The sequence below is a fragment of the Mobula birostris genome, chromosome 25 (assembly GCF_030028105.1).
Source record: "Mobula birostris isolate sMobBir1 chromosome 25, sMobBir1.hap1, whole genome shotgun sequence".
NCBI classification, from domain to species: Eukaryota; Metazoa; Chordata; class Chondrichthyes; order Myliobatiformes; family Myliobatidae; genus Mobula; species Mobula birostris.
The window spans coordinates 50603036-50619941 of NC_092394.1; the positions used below are offsets into that span (position 1 = coordinate 50603036).

At 40.1% G+C, this 16906-nt stretch overlaps 1 protein-coding gene across 2 annotated transcripts in view; it reads right to left on the reverse strand.

Annotated features, from left to right (window-relative positions):
* Positions 1 to 7757: 7757 nt before the first annotated feature.
* LOC140187782 (E3 ubiquitin-protein ligase rififylin-like) overlaps positions 7758 to 16906 on the reverse strand; it is a 51976-nt gene continuing 42827 nt past the window's right edge. For both annotated transcript variants that reach the window (XM_072243498.1, XM_072243497.1), the window contains one exon: positions 7758 to 12746. In XM_072243498.1, the coding sequence (XP_072099599.1) occupies positions 12565 to 12746 (182 nt within the window). In that variant the 3' untranslated portion in view covers positions 7758 to 12564. The remainder of the gene's footprint in view (positions 12747 to 16906) is intronic.

Consider the following 16906-nt stretch of genomic DNA (forward strand, 5'->3'; position numbering starts at 1 on the left):
GGTGCATCACAACCTGGTATGGAAGTTGTCCTGTCCAAGACCGAAAGAAGTTGCAGAAGATCGTGAACACGGCGCAGCACATCACACAAACCAATCTTCTGTCCGTGGACTCACTTTACACCGCACGCTGTCGGAGCAGTGCTGCCAGGATAATCAAGGACACAACCCACTCAGCCAACACACCTTTTGACCCTCTTCCCTCTGGGAGAAGGCTCAGGAGCCTGAAGACTTGTATGGCCAGATTTGGGAACAGCTTCTTTCCAACTGTGATAAGACTGCTGAATGGATCCTGACCCGGATCTGGGCCGTACCCTCCAAATATCCGGACCTGCCTCTCGGTTTTTTTGCACTACCTTACTTCCCATTTTTCTATTTTCTATTTATGATTTATAATTTAAATTTTTAATATTTACTAATTTTTACTATTTTTAATATTTAATATTTGTAATCCAGGAAGCGGGAAGCACAGAATCAAATATCGCTGTGATGATTGTACGTTCTAGTATCAGTTGTTTGGTGACAATAAAGTATAAAGTATAAGTATAAAAACAGAAAATGCTGGAATCACAGCTTTAGTGGAGAGAGAAACAGTTAGTGCTTCAGATTAGAGTCCTTTCCCAAGATCTTCTGGTTGTTGTGGACAAGTACTTCTTGTGACTGACCATTCTGGTCAGCTGGAATGTTAATGCCATCAATCAAGTTTGGGAAGGATATGGGTTTGTGGCATGATTGTATCGGTGTTCATTTAGCACCGGAGTTAGTGTTGAAACCTACTTGATGTGACAGCAGAGATACTTGTGTCTTATCATTCTGCACTGCATGAATTCTTCTCAGGTATGTGAGGAGCACAGTGGGCTTTCTGTGCAGTAACTTTCTATAATTCTATAAATATACTCTCAAATTATCTGCCCCAGTGGTATTAAATACCAGGAGTGATTCCTTCTTTGGCTTACATTCTCATTCATGGCATATGGGTGATGAAGCAAGTCCTGTATATGCTGCCCATCCCCGTATGCTGAATAGGTGGTGTCACCTCCCTGAAGTGTTGCATTCCAGGTGGTGAAAATATTCCCATGGTGCGTTAGGTTTACAAAGACAGGGGTATTGTACTGGGCAGATAAGGAACCTGGGTCATTGCCTGTGTGAACGTAAACCAGCAGGAATCAATGAATGGGAAAATAGACATATTTATATTGTTTGATTAAGCATTCTTTGTTTACACAATTCATTACAGATTATACGCAAGTTCATGAACAGCATATGTCATTACACCACATCATAAGTGTACCCCTCCCTAAAGTAAAAGCAAAGTAGACATGCATTTCTTGGTTCTGCTGTTTTTCTTTCAATTATTTTGTGGTGTTACAAAACATAACACTTGGCACAATGGAATTGCCTTCCTTTTGCTGACTCAGAGTACTCTTCAAAACACAAAAATAGTTTTGGGAGGTGCAGGTACAGTATAAACAAGTTTAAAAAAATGCAACACTGCTTGGAAGAACAAGGACTACATTTAAGTTATTTTGCTAACCAGCACAAATATAAATAATTTAAAAGAAATGCCTACACCAGCTTGCAAGCATCCAACCCATGTGAAAAGTTCATTTTTAAACTCCCATCTTACTCATTTGGGAAATCTCTTCTGGGTTATAACATTCCTATTACAATGTGTCACGCAGGTGAGAAACTGCTAGAAAGTTCAGCAGTTTAATGAACAAGGAGGCAATTAAAAGAGAGAGAGAATACAGCTTGAGCTGAGACACGAGCTGGGAAGTCACCATGGTAACAGCTCAGAGCGGTTGAGCTAACGGACGCTGGAATTTTGGATGGATTATAAAAAGTTGATCCTTCGGTCTGATAAGGGCAGAGGAGACACGACATGAGAGAACTGCCGAAGCTACCCGAGAAACCACTGGTGGAGATTAAGACCACCACGAGGGTGGAGGCCATGGACCGATTAATTTCGACCCATGCTTACCAGTGTGGGTAAGAGCTTGCCTGTGGGGGTCTGCTGTTCCTGAACCGATGCCGTGGGTTAGTAGACCATTCCCTAGAAGGGACTCTGTCCATCTGTGTCTGTGTGGGGGTCACACGAATTGACTTTGAAGACTTCAGAAGCAAGAACAACTAAAGCTGCCAACCTAAACATCGACTCAATTAACTCTCTCTCTCCCCATCAATTCAACTCGATACAACACAAAATGAACTGAACTGCTTAAACTTACCTGACCGTAAGACTGATATCTACCTACTGGACTATTATTTTTGTATCCACACACACATTTACAGATAGATAGATATATATATAAATAAATAGCTTTATAACATGGATTGTATTATTTAGTTTAATGATATTAATTCGTAGTAGTAATAAATATAGTCTTAATTTATAGTAATGTGTTCCATTTCTGCTGGTCCTTTTCAACCCATCACGGGGTTCGTGACAAAACTGGGGGCTCGTCCAGGATCTGAACAAATTTGGTTGGAGCCAATTTTCGAAATTGTGTAGGGGCTTGTCTTGATTGGGGAAATCCCTTGTAATTAATGTGTGTGTGGAAAACAGCAGAAATGGAGTCTAGTGAATTTATACAGAACTCTACTCTGATTTTGAGGAGTGCCAGAAAGGAGGTTCTTTGCTAAGAAATGGAAACTTTCCGGAATACAGAAGAGTATGATGAAGACAGGAATTTGGAGGAAAATAGCTGAATATTGTGTTGGGAAAGAGTTATTTGAGGAGGAGTCGCTACAGGAGTTTCCGATAGGTGATGAGGAGATCCTGTTATGACTAGAACATTTAAGAATGGAGAGACTTAAGTTCGAGGCTGCAGAGGCAGAGAAACAGAGCGAGTTTGAGAGGGAGATGCAGCGTCAAGAGAGTCAGGTGTCAGGCCGTGGTGGCGAGAGGGATGTATCAATTAATGTTAGTCAGGAAATTAAGTTGGTACCTCCATTTGCTGTAGAAGATGTTGATAGGTACTTCCTACATTTTGAGAAAGTGGCTCAGAACAGGAATTGGCCGAGGGAGAACTGGGCAGTATTGCTGCAAAGTGTGTTAAAAGAGAAGGCACAGCAAGCATATTCTGCCTTATCTGTGACCAAGTCGACTAATTATGATACTGTGAAGGAGGCTGTGCCTAAGGTCTTTGAAATGGTGCCAGAAGCGTACCAACAGAAGTTTCGAGGTTTGAGGAAGTCTGGGAACCAGACATATATAGAGTTTGCCCATGAAAAGGAGAGGTACTTTGATTGGTGGTGTGCCTCAAAAGAGGTAGATGAGGACTACCACGAAGTGAGACAGCTGATGCTGATCGAGGAATTTAAAGAGTGTGTCCCTAGTGACAAACTTAGGAGAGAAAGAGGTTGAGAATCTTTCCGCGGCTGCTAGGTTAGCGGATGAGCTTGCCCTGATTCACAAGATTAAGTTTTTCCCGAGCAAGGGTTATCAGAAGAGATACCGGGATAATCCGCTGAGTAAAACAGAAAACATGGCAGGGGCTAGTGACAGAGGTAAAGAGGAGGGGAAACCGACCAAAAATAAGTTTTCCAGTTTTACCTGTTACTACTGCAGAAGGCCTGGCCGTGTGGCGTCTACCTGTCTTATTCGGAAGAAAGAAATGGGAAAGGAGAAAGGGAAAACCCCCGACGCGTGTGAGCCAGTGGCTGAGACCACACGAAGGAAGGTGGGGTCTGGCCGAGTTCAGGAAGGGATTGAGTGGGGTTTATTATCGAGAGTTTTGTGTCTGTGAAGGAGGGGTCACCCCTAGTTCCAGTGAGAATCTGGCACGATACTGGAGCCTTTCAGTCACTGCTATTAAGTGATGTCTTAGAATTTGGTGACGAGACAAAAATGGACCAAGTGAATATTCTGGAAGGTATTGGCAAGGGAACAGAGGTCGTGCCTTTGCACAAAATAGTTTTGAAATGTGACTTAGTGTCTGGACCAGTTCAGATAGGGATACAACCTAAATTACAGATAACTAATGTGGACCTCTTGTTGGGAAATGATCTGGCAGGAAAAGATGTATACCCAGGGTTACAGCGAACAAGTCGGCCTGCTATGCGTGAGACAAGCGCAGACAGTGAACTTTATCCCGCATGTGCAGTCACAAGAAGTATGACAAGGAAGGCTGCAGAAGTGAAGTGATCTGGATGGGAGGGGTCAGGTGCCCGCGATAGCAAAGACAGGGGTATGGATCCTACTGACTTATCTGAAACTTATCTACCGTCTGTGTTCGACCAGGACCCAGGCAGTGAAGTGGATAAGAGGGGTTTGTCATTGTCCAGGAGGAAGCTTGTGGAACAGCAGGATAGGGATCCTGAGACTGCGGTTTTAAAAGAGACAGCTCTTTCCGAGGATGAAATTCAGAGCCAGTCAATGGGTTACTATCTGAAGGATGGGGTATTAATGAGGAAGTGGAGGCCACCGACAGTACCTGCCGATGAGGATTGGGCCGTGGTGCACCAGGTGGTGGTTCTGAAGGGTTACCGTACAGAAATTTTAAAGATGGCTCATACAAGGTCTTTAGGGGGACATCTTGGAGTTAGAAAGACAGGGCACAAGATTATTGAAGAATTTCATTGGCCAGGTATAAGAAAGGATGTGGCGGTTTTTTGTAAAATTTGTCACACTTGTTAAGTGGTAGGGAAACCAAATCAGACCAGCCCAAAAGCGCCACTTCGCCCCATACCAGCTTTTGGTGAATCTTTCTCCAGGGTCATTGTGGATTGTGTTGGCCCACTGCCAAAGACTGCAGGTGGCCACCAATACTTGTTAACCATTATGTGCGCTGCCTCTAGGTTCCCAGAAGCAAAACCCCTCAGGAACCTAAAGGCTAAAACAGTGGTGAAGGCACTTATTAAGTTCTTCACGTTGGTGGGTCCGCCCAGGGAGATACAATTGGATCAGGACAGTAATTTTACATTGGGTGTATTCCACAGATAGTTACGGAACTGGGAGCGAAATAAATTTTGTCCACGGCATACCATTCCCAATCCCAGGGAGTGATGGAGAGGTAAAACGTGCTGTATGGAAAACGAAAAACATTGGGATGAGAGTATACCTTTGTTATTATTTGCGATAAGAGATTCGATCCAGGAATCGTTGGGGTTCAGTCCGTTTGAGCTCGTGTTTGGTCATAGGCCTTGAGGACCTTTGACCTTACTGAGAGAGCAATGGTCTGATAAGGAAGTGTGAATTGGTGTATTGGATTATGCCTTAGAGTTTCGAGACAGGCTGAGCAGGGCTTGTAACCTTGCGAAACACAATCTCCAAGACTCCCAGGCTGATATGAAGCACTGGTATGACAGACAGGCAAGGAAGCGAAGCTATGAGGTTGGAGATAAGGTCTTGGTTTTGTTTCCCTTGGAGAATAACCCTCTCCAGGCTCAATTTAGTGAACCTTACGAAATAATGAGGAAAATTGATGTGCTGAACTATGTTATCAGGACATCTGGTAGAAGGAAAACCACTCATTAGTGCATGTAAACCTAATCAAATCTTATTTTGATTCTAAACCCGTATCAGTTGGAGTCACGACCAAACAAGACCTAGCTGCAAAAACTAGCCCAGAGATAAAGGGGGAGTGTAATGAGCGGTGTCTGGTTTCAGCTCGACTCAAGAATGCTAGTGTTTTGGAGAACATAGACAGTAAAGTTAACCACCTGGAACCGAAACAACAGCAACAGATGAAGAAGCTAATTGGCAAACATTCCGACCTATTCCCAGATACACTGAGGCAGTGTAATATAGCTACCCATGATGTCATTGTGGGACAGGCTGATCATACCCTATTCCCAGAATAGATGACTGCATCGATAGGGTGGGAGAGGCTAAGTACCCCCTAACAAAAATTGACCTGCTAAAAGGGTACTGGTGCGTTCCCTTAACCGATAGTGCTCGAGAGATATCGGCATTCATCACCCCCCTCAGGGTGGTATGATTATAATGTGATGCCTTTCAGGATGAAAAATGCCCCTGGGACATTCCAACGTATGATAAGCTCTGTGATTCAAGGCTTGAAGAGTACTGGGGCATACGTTGACGATTTAGTAGTATGGAACGACACGTGGGAGGAACACATTGTAACAGTAGAGAAATTACTTGGTCGGCTCTCTAAAGCTAATCTGACAGTGAACCTTGCCAAGAGTGAGTTTGGTCACACCAGGGTCACATATCTTGGTTATGTAGTGGGCCAGGGTCAACTGGCTCCTGTGAAAGGGAAAGTTCAGGCTATCGCTGATAAGAGATTCATTCCAACAGATAAGAGAGCATTGAGAAGGTTTTTAGGTATGGTAGGGTATTATCGAAAATTTTGCAAGAACTTTGCGGATATTGCCCTTCCACTGACAAGACTGTTGAGAAAGAGTGAACGATTTGTGTGGGATCAGCATTGCCAAGAGGCATTTGAACAGTTAAAGGGTATTCTGTGTCACCATCCAGTGCTGAAGGCACTGGACTTCACTAAGCCGTTCTCCCTAGCGACGGACGCTAGCGATTAAGTTGCAGGGGCGGTGCTATTACAAAGAGGAGATGATGGTATTGAACATCCGGTGGCATACTTTTCCAAAAAGTTTAATGTGCACCAGGAAAATTACTCGACAATAGAAAAGGAATTGCTGTCCCTCATTTTTGCATTACAACATTTCGAGGTTTACATAGGTCACACACAAAATCCGTTAGTGGTGTACACTGACCACAACCCTTTGGTGTTTTTAGATAAGATTAAAGATCGAAATTCGTGTTTATTAAACTGGAGCCTGTGTTTACAGCAGTTTGATATCGCGATAAGACACTTAAGGGGTATGGACAATGTCACTGCGGATTGCCTATCCCGCTGTTAAAAACGCTGACGAAATGTGTAAATGCTTAATGTACACTCTGTGAAGTAGAATGTAGTGCTTGGTGTGTAGAATCTGTGAGTGAGCAAAATTTTGCTCGAAGATCAAAATTTTCCCAAAAGGGGGGAATGTGTCACGCAGGTGAGAAACTGCTAGAAAGTTCAGCAGTTTAATGAACAAGGAGGCAATTGAAAGAGAGAGAGAATACAGCTTGAGCTGAGACACGAGCTGAGAAGTCACCATGGTAACAGCTCAGAGCGGTTGAGCTAACAGACGCTGGAATTTTGGATGGATTATAAAAAGTTGATCCTTCGGTCTGATAAGTGCAGAGGAGACACGACATGAGAGAACTGCCGAAGCTACCCGAGAAACCACTGGTGGAGATTAAGACCACCACAAGGGTGGAGGCCATGGATCGATTAATTTCGACCCATGATTACCAGTGTGGGTAACAGCTTGCCTGTGCGGGTCTGCTGTTCCTGAACCGATGCCGTGGGTTCGTAGACCATTCCCTAGAAGGGACTCTGTCCATCTGTGTCTGTGTGGGGGTCACACAAATTGACTCTGAAGACTTCGGAAGCAAGAACAACTAAAGCTGTCAACTTGAACATCAACTTAATTAGACTGATATCTACCTCCTGGACTATTATTTTTGTATCCACATAGACATTTACGGATATGGATATATATATGTTTATAACCTGTATTGTATTATTCAGTTTAATGATATTAATTCGTAGTAGTAATAAATATAGTCTTATGGTAAACCAGGTTCCAAGTGTGTTCCATTTCTGCTGGTCCTTTTCAACCCGTCAAGGGGTTCGTGACAAATGCAGAACTGGAGATAACAAGTAGACGCTCACATCTATTACATGGTACATGCATTACTTACAGAAAACTCATTACATCAAAATTCCAAATTTATATCTCTTTATTGTTCAAAAATGTTGAATCTTGTACAACTTTCAACAGGCTTTAAAATTAAGGAATTTCAACAATCAAAATGACAATATTTTCTGGTGCAGATAAAGTGGTGGATAACCAAAACCCATTCAATCATAAGAACTTAATCAGCAGAACTTACTTTCATTTCTCTCATGAATCAGTGAAACAAACATTTTTGTTTCAGAAAAGTGAGCAGTTTGATGAAGATTTATCTTTTAATAAAGATAGAGATTATTTTAATTCTACTTCTGACTCAGTTTAATGAAATAATGTATCCAATGCCATTACATTCACACTTGTTTAAAAATTATGTTCAATAAAAACAAAAATATTTGCTTTAAACATTTAAGTTATACATTCAATGAGATATGCATTTCCCCTGTAAATATACCTTGATCACTGGGTTACAATATAAAGCTACATTTTCTAACTGATTTTTTTTTTGAAAATCACATCACCAATTATGCTTTTGCAATAAAACAACTGAGTTATTACAAATGAAGTAGGGGAAAATTAAAAGCCCAGTTAAAATATTGCATTTTTAATGCAGTGAGAAAAATGTTAATAGTTTTTTCACCTTCTGTTTAATGACTTAAGTTTTATGCTCTTTCATGGTTATTTTTAAAAACACAATGGCATCCTTTGAAAGACAAATCACAACAGATCCTGAAAATTTTTAAAAGAAAATGATCAATGTAACAAGTTTATGAAGATTCCATGACAAGTTTAATTAAGAGCAGTTACAATCCAATTTATTAATTCTGGAAGGAACTGAATTGAAAGAAAATATCAGCATGAAATACAAACAGGAAAGAAGATGGACTGTATTCTTTCAATTTCTGCCTGATTTTACATGAGTAAAAATGCAAGTAGCAATGCAATAAATAATGTCACACAAAACCACTGCAGGTAATGTCAATTTTTGTGTCAGCAAGGAGCAAATATTTCCATAGACTGCCAAATCAGAATGGCAACATCTTTGTATTGAATGTTGTGACTTCAGGAAACAGCACAGCTTTGTGGACTGGGAAACCTGCTCCACAGCGTTGTAGAGTGACACTTAGCATGACATGAAGCCTGTGTTTTGGTGAAAGCCATCAAATTGGTGAAATCACTGACATGGTCAGATCAAAAAAAGAAATCAGATCGTATTATGTTCTTCTATAAAATGGATAGGGACTGCAGAATTATGCATTGCAATATTCTTTCCCTTTTAAAGGGATATATTTGGACCTACAGAATCAAGGTGCTATTTTCCATTCCATATAAAAACAGCACAATTCTTCAGCTTCCATTCCTCAGTGTGCAAATGAAATCAATGTCCAAGGCACTTCAGGTAATATTAAAAATTCAGCAAATTTTGGGAGAAATTAAAATCAACATCCTTCCCACCCCAAAACATTCCGTCTACTTCTCCCACAAAGATATGCTTTTAAAAATAAAGCACTATCAGAATCTTTTGTCATTTCAGAGACAAAAATTGCCACTGAAGTAATGCTGGAGCTGGAAGAGCATATGCTTGGCAGAACCATAATAATTTTTCGAGATGCGCCAATTTGCAAAAATGAAGAGGTAAAGCAAATCTAAAAAACCTTGCACTTCTTAGAAGAGCGAGGGTAAAAATGTTCTGAAAACCCATGCATCTGCAAACGGATTGAGTTATTTCCTAAAATTTTCTGTTGCCTTTCTGTTAGAATTTAAAAATTCCTATTTGTGGAGAAGCCGAAACTGAAGGTAATCATCAGTAGTTTGTCTATAATTGGTAATTATTTTGACATCACTGTTTAATAATAATACTTTGCAATCTTGTTTCTGTAAAGCTAAAAAAGCAGAGATAATCCAAATGTAAAAAATATAATTTGACATCAAGTATAAAATTATGTAAATCTGCAATTAGTGATTTACCCTAGTTGTAAAAGGTACAGCGATTGACAAAAGTCAATTACCGCCAAGAATTAAGACTTAATTTTATCAAAATAGTTTTCACATAAATTATTTTTGCACAAATAAATAATCTGGGACCAATCTCATTCAAAGGTGAATGAATATCCTGTTAACATATCAAATTATCCATATACAGTTGCAGAAGAGGAGAAGCCTTGGGAAAATTCCAGCTCCATTCCTATTATGAAGCTTTTACGAATAGTCACTTCAAATATTATACAGCACCCATCAGAACCTCAGTACATCTCTCAGCAGCATCAAGTCAATTTCAACACCATAAGAGTGGGCTGGTTTCTTTGTGCTTAAAATATTTGGAGAACCATCTTCACAGTGGCAAAATACTGGGTCTACCAAAAATTCATGCAATCAAATCAAATTCACTTAATAGTTAAGGCAGGAAGAGAAAGTGAGGGGTTGATATAGTGAGAGGTTAGGGTTGAAAGGAAAATGTGAAGTAGAAAACTTTAAGATAAAAATGCCTTGCAGAACTACAGAGAAGTTCAAAAAGCATTTATGGAAGAGATGATTACATGCACTTCTTCCCATGAAATTAAACCATTGTACCAAAATGTAATAAAAACAGGCCTTGTGGCACAAAATTAATTTCCTCCATTTTAGAGTAACAGGGAGTTATTTCATTACCCAAGTGGAAAGCCTCTAGTTAGTAGAATACTTACTGGAGACTAATACAGTATACATCTCCTTTTGATGTATGCTTCAGAAGTGGCTGGTATAGTGTGTCAAATTTTGAAACATTCAAAAGTGGCCTAGGCACGATATGATCCTCCAAAAATTTTGATCAATGTAAACCCAATAACCATCATGCCTCCTCACTTACTGTTTTCAAGATACAAATAGCACAATCTCAAGTAAATGGATAGCCAGGCATCTATGATTAAAACAAAGGCTGAATTACAGAACAGATTTAAATAAATGGGATGAATTTGAAAGAGATAAACAAAGAAAATTTTGTCCTGAGAAAGGCGGAAACAGTAAACATTATCCATGCAGATGGACAGAAGCTACAACACATCAGAACACCCCCATGTACAGTACAAATAATAGTTGAAGAGGTTTAAAGATTGATTATATTATTATTCTATAATATTTACATGTTGCAAACCTAACCAGCAAAAAAACAGATAAAACTACTTTAAGGCACTATCGTTGCCAAAATTTTTGAATAAAATTAAATACAAACATTTTATCTGATGTAAATTTTTTTGAGGTGTGGGCAAAAAGGAAGGAATTGAAAATTAAAGATTTAAAAAAGGGAAAAGATATTGGCTTACATTAAATTCAGAAGATGATAGGGTATGATTGCAAACTGAAGGAAACCAGCATCTGAACCAAGCTGGCATGCATTTGAAATACCATTACTAGTTAATCTTTACCGATTTTACAGAGCACGATTTCCAGTATTTGAACTTCAGCCTTATTAATACGCATGTAAACTTCTAGCTGCAATATTGCACTGGAGATAAATGCAAAGTTAAAGATCAAATTAAATTTAAAGGACAAATTTTGTTAATTTTTAAAATTGTGTATTTCTACTGATCTTTAGGCATACTTAGTCTACATTGTGCATAAAAACTGGAAAATTCTGATTGCACAGGACTGTATAAAATGATATGTATCGGTGTAGCTGTACATGAAGTTTAGCTTTAAGGTTTGAGGTATAATAAAAAAGATGGTGCATCCTATCAATCCAGTAATAACATACATGTGTGTGTAATTGCTGAGTATGGGTTTTGCCATGCATATAGTTTTGTGCAAATGGTAACGCAGACAAGTATGTTATCTTGTTACTCAAGTGGCCTTTGGCTTACTCTTTAAGATTGGTAGCATTATAGAGCTTAGTTTCAGCTAGAACAAATCTAACCATCTATTTATATTATAAAAATAAACATGATAATGTGAAGTATTAATGATCTTTCTTGTTCATTTTAACGCATTTACATCTTTGCTTTGTAATTTTCTCAATCATCGGCTTCCATTACATGGAGCCACCCTGCCTCCTCGCACTAACCATGAGTGAAATCAAATCCACTATTTCTAAATTGTCTTCAGTTGTTATGTTAGACATTGAATGCCCAATCCACAGGCTCACAGTACCAATTCCCTCAGAAAGGACCTGCTCACATTTAATAATCGCTTCTTCTTACCCTGCCTCCAGCAGCATACACTCATGTTCTATCAGAATCAAATGGCATGCAAAACAATGAATGCCCACAATAACTGTCCCTCTAGTTTTAGGGATTAATGATATCCTAAGAAAGCTCAAACATATAATTTCATTGAGTGGCACAAGGCTTAACGTGATTACTTGGGGTTTTAAGCTTTTCTTTCTAATCACATTTCCTTAATTTATACCCTATTCTTAATAATGTACGCTGTTGCAACTTAGTAGGGTATTGTTAAACAAAGCCAAGGTATAAAGGCATTTCTCTGTACGATCATAAGATATAGGAGCAGAATTAGGCCATTTGACCCATCAAGTCTGCTCTGCCATTTCATCATGGCTGATCCAATTTTCCTCTCAGCGCCAATCTCCTGCCTCGCTCCCGTATCCCTCCATGCCCTGACCAATCAAAAATCTATCAACCTCTGCCTGAACTATACATAAAAACGGCCATCACAGCAGCCTCTGGCAATTATTTCCACAGATTCACTTTCTGTACAATTAAAAGGTGTTTTCAATGAATGAAGTAGCAAAGTATTAACAGTCTTACTATAGGAGAGGTAGACTGATAGGTTTAAGTCAGCAGGATGGAATCTGGGTTGTGAAAATGCACTTCTCCAATCAATTTGATATAGTTTAATAGTAGCTGTGGTTACTCAAGATCTGAAGACATGCACAGCCCGTATGACAAACTGTCGACAAATTGGGCATTCATTCATACGCTTTCCACACTTAGTACACGTCACCATATGGCCACACTCAAGCAGCACACAGTCAATTGGAGAGTCCATGCATATCTTACAGAGGTTCTCTTCAAGAGCTGATGTTCCTGTACCACCTAGAGAAAACAGCATCAATGAAAAGTACCTTAACTGTGCATCATGGTATAATCATATATCAGAGAGAAAACTGGCAGTCAATATCAAAACAAACAGCATAAGCTTCTATGGATATTAACAACAATGGCTTTCATTCATTGGAGTTTAGAAGAAAGAGTTATTGAGCTATATCAAATCCTAGGAGGGCACAAAGGTAACATACATAAAATGCTGGAGGAACTCAACCAGCCAGGGTGCATCCATGGAAAAGAATATAGTGCCTCCAGCATTTTGTGTGTGTTGCTTGGATTTCCAACATCTGCAGATTTTCTCCTGTTTGTGATTATACATTGAGGTGTTTCCGTTAGTGGAAGAATCTTGAATGCTGGAAGTAAGTGGGAGGGGGCATAATTACAGGAGCACTCATTTAAAACTGAGACACCTCCTGGCAGAACTGGAATGTTCTATCCGTGAGAGTTATGGAGCCTGGATTAATGGAGGTATTTCAGGAAGAGATAGATCAGTTTTTGAAAGGTCAGAAAACTGAGGGCTATGTGGAACTGGCATAGACAATGAATTGAAGCTCAAGGAAGATTAGCCACAACTATATTGAATGGCAGGACAGGCTTGAGAGCCAGATGGCCTACTCCTGCTCCTAATGTTCTTGTGCTCCTGTGCTCAAAAGCAAGCAGTTAAGGTCCAGAATAGAACTGTCAATTATAGTGGCTTAATTAAGAATGAAACTCTTATTTTAGTATGCAATTCCCATTCCTTTAATATTAACACAGAGCGAGTATACGGGAAGTGCAAATAATCATACCCCACACATGTAACTCAAGCCAAGGGTATTGTCAAATTTGGATCTTGCGAGTAAAGAAATCTCCATTTTGAGTTTTAAATTGGCTAAACTAATATGATAAGAATTTGATTCCTTAATACTATGCAGCAATCCCCAGGTGAAATTAGTTTGAATCCCAAGTGTGAAAACAGAGGGAAGAAGGGAAAGTCAAGCAATGTCTATTTACACAAAAGGTAATACAGGATGGTAGGATAGGAGAGGTGCTACATCTGCTACAATTTGTGGCCTGATCATGGCCAGCTAAATCTATAGGTATTTGCAAAATGAACTTCACTTCAGAGCTGTTATCTGAGGCGCAGCAGTTTGTTAACTTAGCATGTCCTGGCACTACATATGTACCTTCACTCAACTGCCAAACATAAACAGTTAGAAATGGAGAATTTATACTGGGAATTTTTTTCCAAGGTTGCCCATGGGTATCCATTAAACAAGTCAGGGGATCTATTGACTTGTATCAAATCCAGAAGTGTTTTTCAACAAATATTGAATAAAAATGTGGGAAATAATCAACTTTTCAGCACTAATATCTCTTACTGGCTAAATATTGTGCTCCCAAGTAAAATTACAGCGTAAACTACAACAGATTACTAAGTGCTATATTAAGTTTTGTTTTACATCTTCCATAATTCTGAAAGATTTACTGCTTATCTACTGAGTCCTTATGGGTGGAGCTGAGAAACAGGAAAGGTATGGCCACATTAGTGGGATTGTATTACAGACCACCCAATAGTCAACGAGACTTGGAAGAGCAAATCTGCAGAGAGATAGCAGGCAACTGCAGGAAACATAAAGTTGTGGCGGTAGGGGATTTTAATTTTCCATACATTGATTGGGACTCCCATACTGTTAGGGGTCTAGATGGTTTAGAGTTTGTAAAATGTGTTCAGGAAAGTTTTCTAAATCAATATATAGAGGGACCAACTAGAGGGGATGCAATATTGGATCTCCTGTTAGGAAACGAGTTAGGACAAGTGACAGAAGTCTGTGTAGGGGAGCACTTTGGTTCCAGTGATCATTAGTTTCAATTTGATCACGGACAAGGATAGATCTGGTCCTAGGGTTGAGGTTCTGAACTGGAATAAGGCCAAATTTGAAGAAATGAGAAAGGATCTAAAAAGCGTGGATTGGGACAGGTTGTTCTCTGGAAAAGATGTGACTGGTAGGTGGGAAGCATTCAAAGGGGTAATTTTGAGAGTGCAGAGTTTGTATGTTCCTGTCAGGATTAAAGGCAAATTGAATAGGAATAAGGAACCTTGGTTCTCAAGGGATATTGCAACTCTGATAAAGAAGAAGAGGGAGTTGTATGAAATGTATAGGAAACAGGGAGTAAATCAGGTGCTTGAGGAGTATAAGAAGTGCAAGAAAATACTTAAGAAAGTAATCAGGAGGGCTAAAAGAAGACATGAGGTTGCCTTGGCAGTCAAAGTGAAAGATAATCCAAAGAGCTTTTACAGGTATATTAAGAGCAAAAGGATTGTAAGGGATGAAATTGGTCCTCTTGAAGATCAGAGTGGTCGGCTTTGTGCGGAACCAAAGGAAATGGGGGAGATCTTAAATAGGTTTTTTGCATCTGTATTTACTAAGGAAACTGGCATGAAGTCTTTGGAATTGAGGGAATCAAGTAGTGAGATCATGGACACTGTACAGATTGAAAAGGAGGAGGTGCTTGCTGTCTTGAGGAAAATTAAAGTGGATAAATCCCCGGGACCTGACAGAGTGTTCCCTCGGACCTTGAAGGAGACTAGTGTTGAAATTGCGGGAGCCCTGGCAGAAATATTTAAAATGTCGCTGTCTACGGGTGAGGTGTCGGAGGATTGGAGACTGGCTCATGGTTTTCCATTGTTTAAAAAAGGATCGAAAAGTAATCCGGGAAATTATAGGCCGGTGAGTTTAACGTTGGTAGTAGGTAAGTTATTGGAGGGAGTACTAAGAGACAGAATCTACAATCATTTGGATAGACAGGGACTTATTAGGGAGAGTCAACATGGCTTTGTGCATGGTAGGTCATGTTTGACCAATCTATTGGAGTTTTTCGAGAAGGTTACCAGGAAAGTCGATGAAGGGAAGGCAGTGGATATTGTCTACATGGACTTCAGTAAGGCCTTTGACAAGGTCCCGCATGGGAGGTTAGTTAGGAAAATTCAGTCGCTAGGTATACATGGAGAGGTGGTAAATTGGATTAGACATTGGCTCAATGGAAGAAGCCAAAGAGTGGTGGTAGATAATTGCTTCTCTGAGTGGAGGCCTGTGACTAGTGGTGTGCCACAGGGATCAGTGCTGGGTCCATTGTTATTTGTCATCTATATCAATGATCTGGGTGATAATGTGGTAAATTGGATCAGCAAATTTGCTGATGATACAAAGATGGGAGGTGTAGTAGACAGTGAGGAAGGTTTTCAGAGCCTGCAGAGGGACTTTGACCATCTGGAAAAATGGGCTGCAAAATGGCAGATGGAGTTTAATACAGACAAGTGTGAGGCATTGCACGTTGGAAGGACAAACCAACGTAGAACATACAGGGTTAATGGTAAGGCACTGAGGAGTGCAGTAGAACAGAGGGATCTGGGAATACAGATACAAAATTCCCTAAAAGTGGCGTCACAAGTAGATAGGGTCGTAAAGAGAGCTTTTGGTACATTGGCCTTTATTAATCGAAGTATTGAGTAGAAGAGCTGGAATGTTATGATGAGGTTGTATAAGGCATTGGTGAGGCCGAATCTGGAGTATTGTGTTCAGTTTTGGTCACCAAATTACAGGAAGGATATAAATAAGGTTGAAAGAGTGCAGAGAAGGTTTACAAGGATGTTGCCGGGACTTGAGAAACTCAGTTACAGAGAAAGGTTGAATAGGTTAGGACTTTATTCCCTGGAGCGTAGAAGAATGAGGGGAGATTTGATAGAGGTATATAAAATTATGACGGGTATAGATATAAACATAGAAAATAGGTGCAGGAGTAGGCCATTCAGCCCTTCGAGCCTGCACCACCATTTATTATGATCATGGCTGATCATCCAACTCAGAACCCCACCCCAGCCTTCCCTCCATGCCCCCTGATCCCCGTAGCCACAAGGGCCATATCTAACTCCCTCTTAAATATAGCCAATGAACTGGCCTCAACTGTTTCCTGTGGCAGAGAATTCCACAGATTCACCACTCTCTGTGTGAAGAAGTTTTTCCTAATCTCGGTGCTAAAAGGCTTCCCCTTTATCCTCAAACTGTGACCCCTCGTTCTGGACTTCCCCAACATCGGGAACAATCTTCCTGCATCTAGCCTGTCCAATCCCTTTAGGATTTTATACGTTTCAATCAGATCCCCCCTCA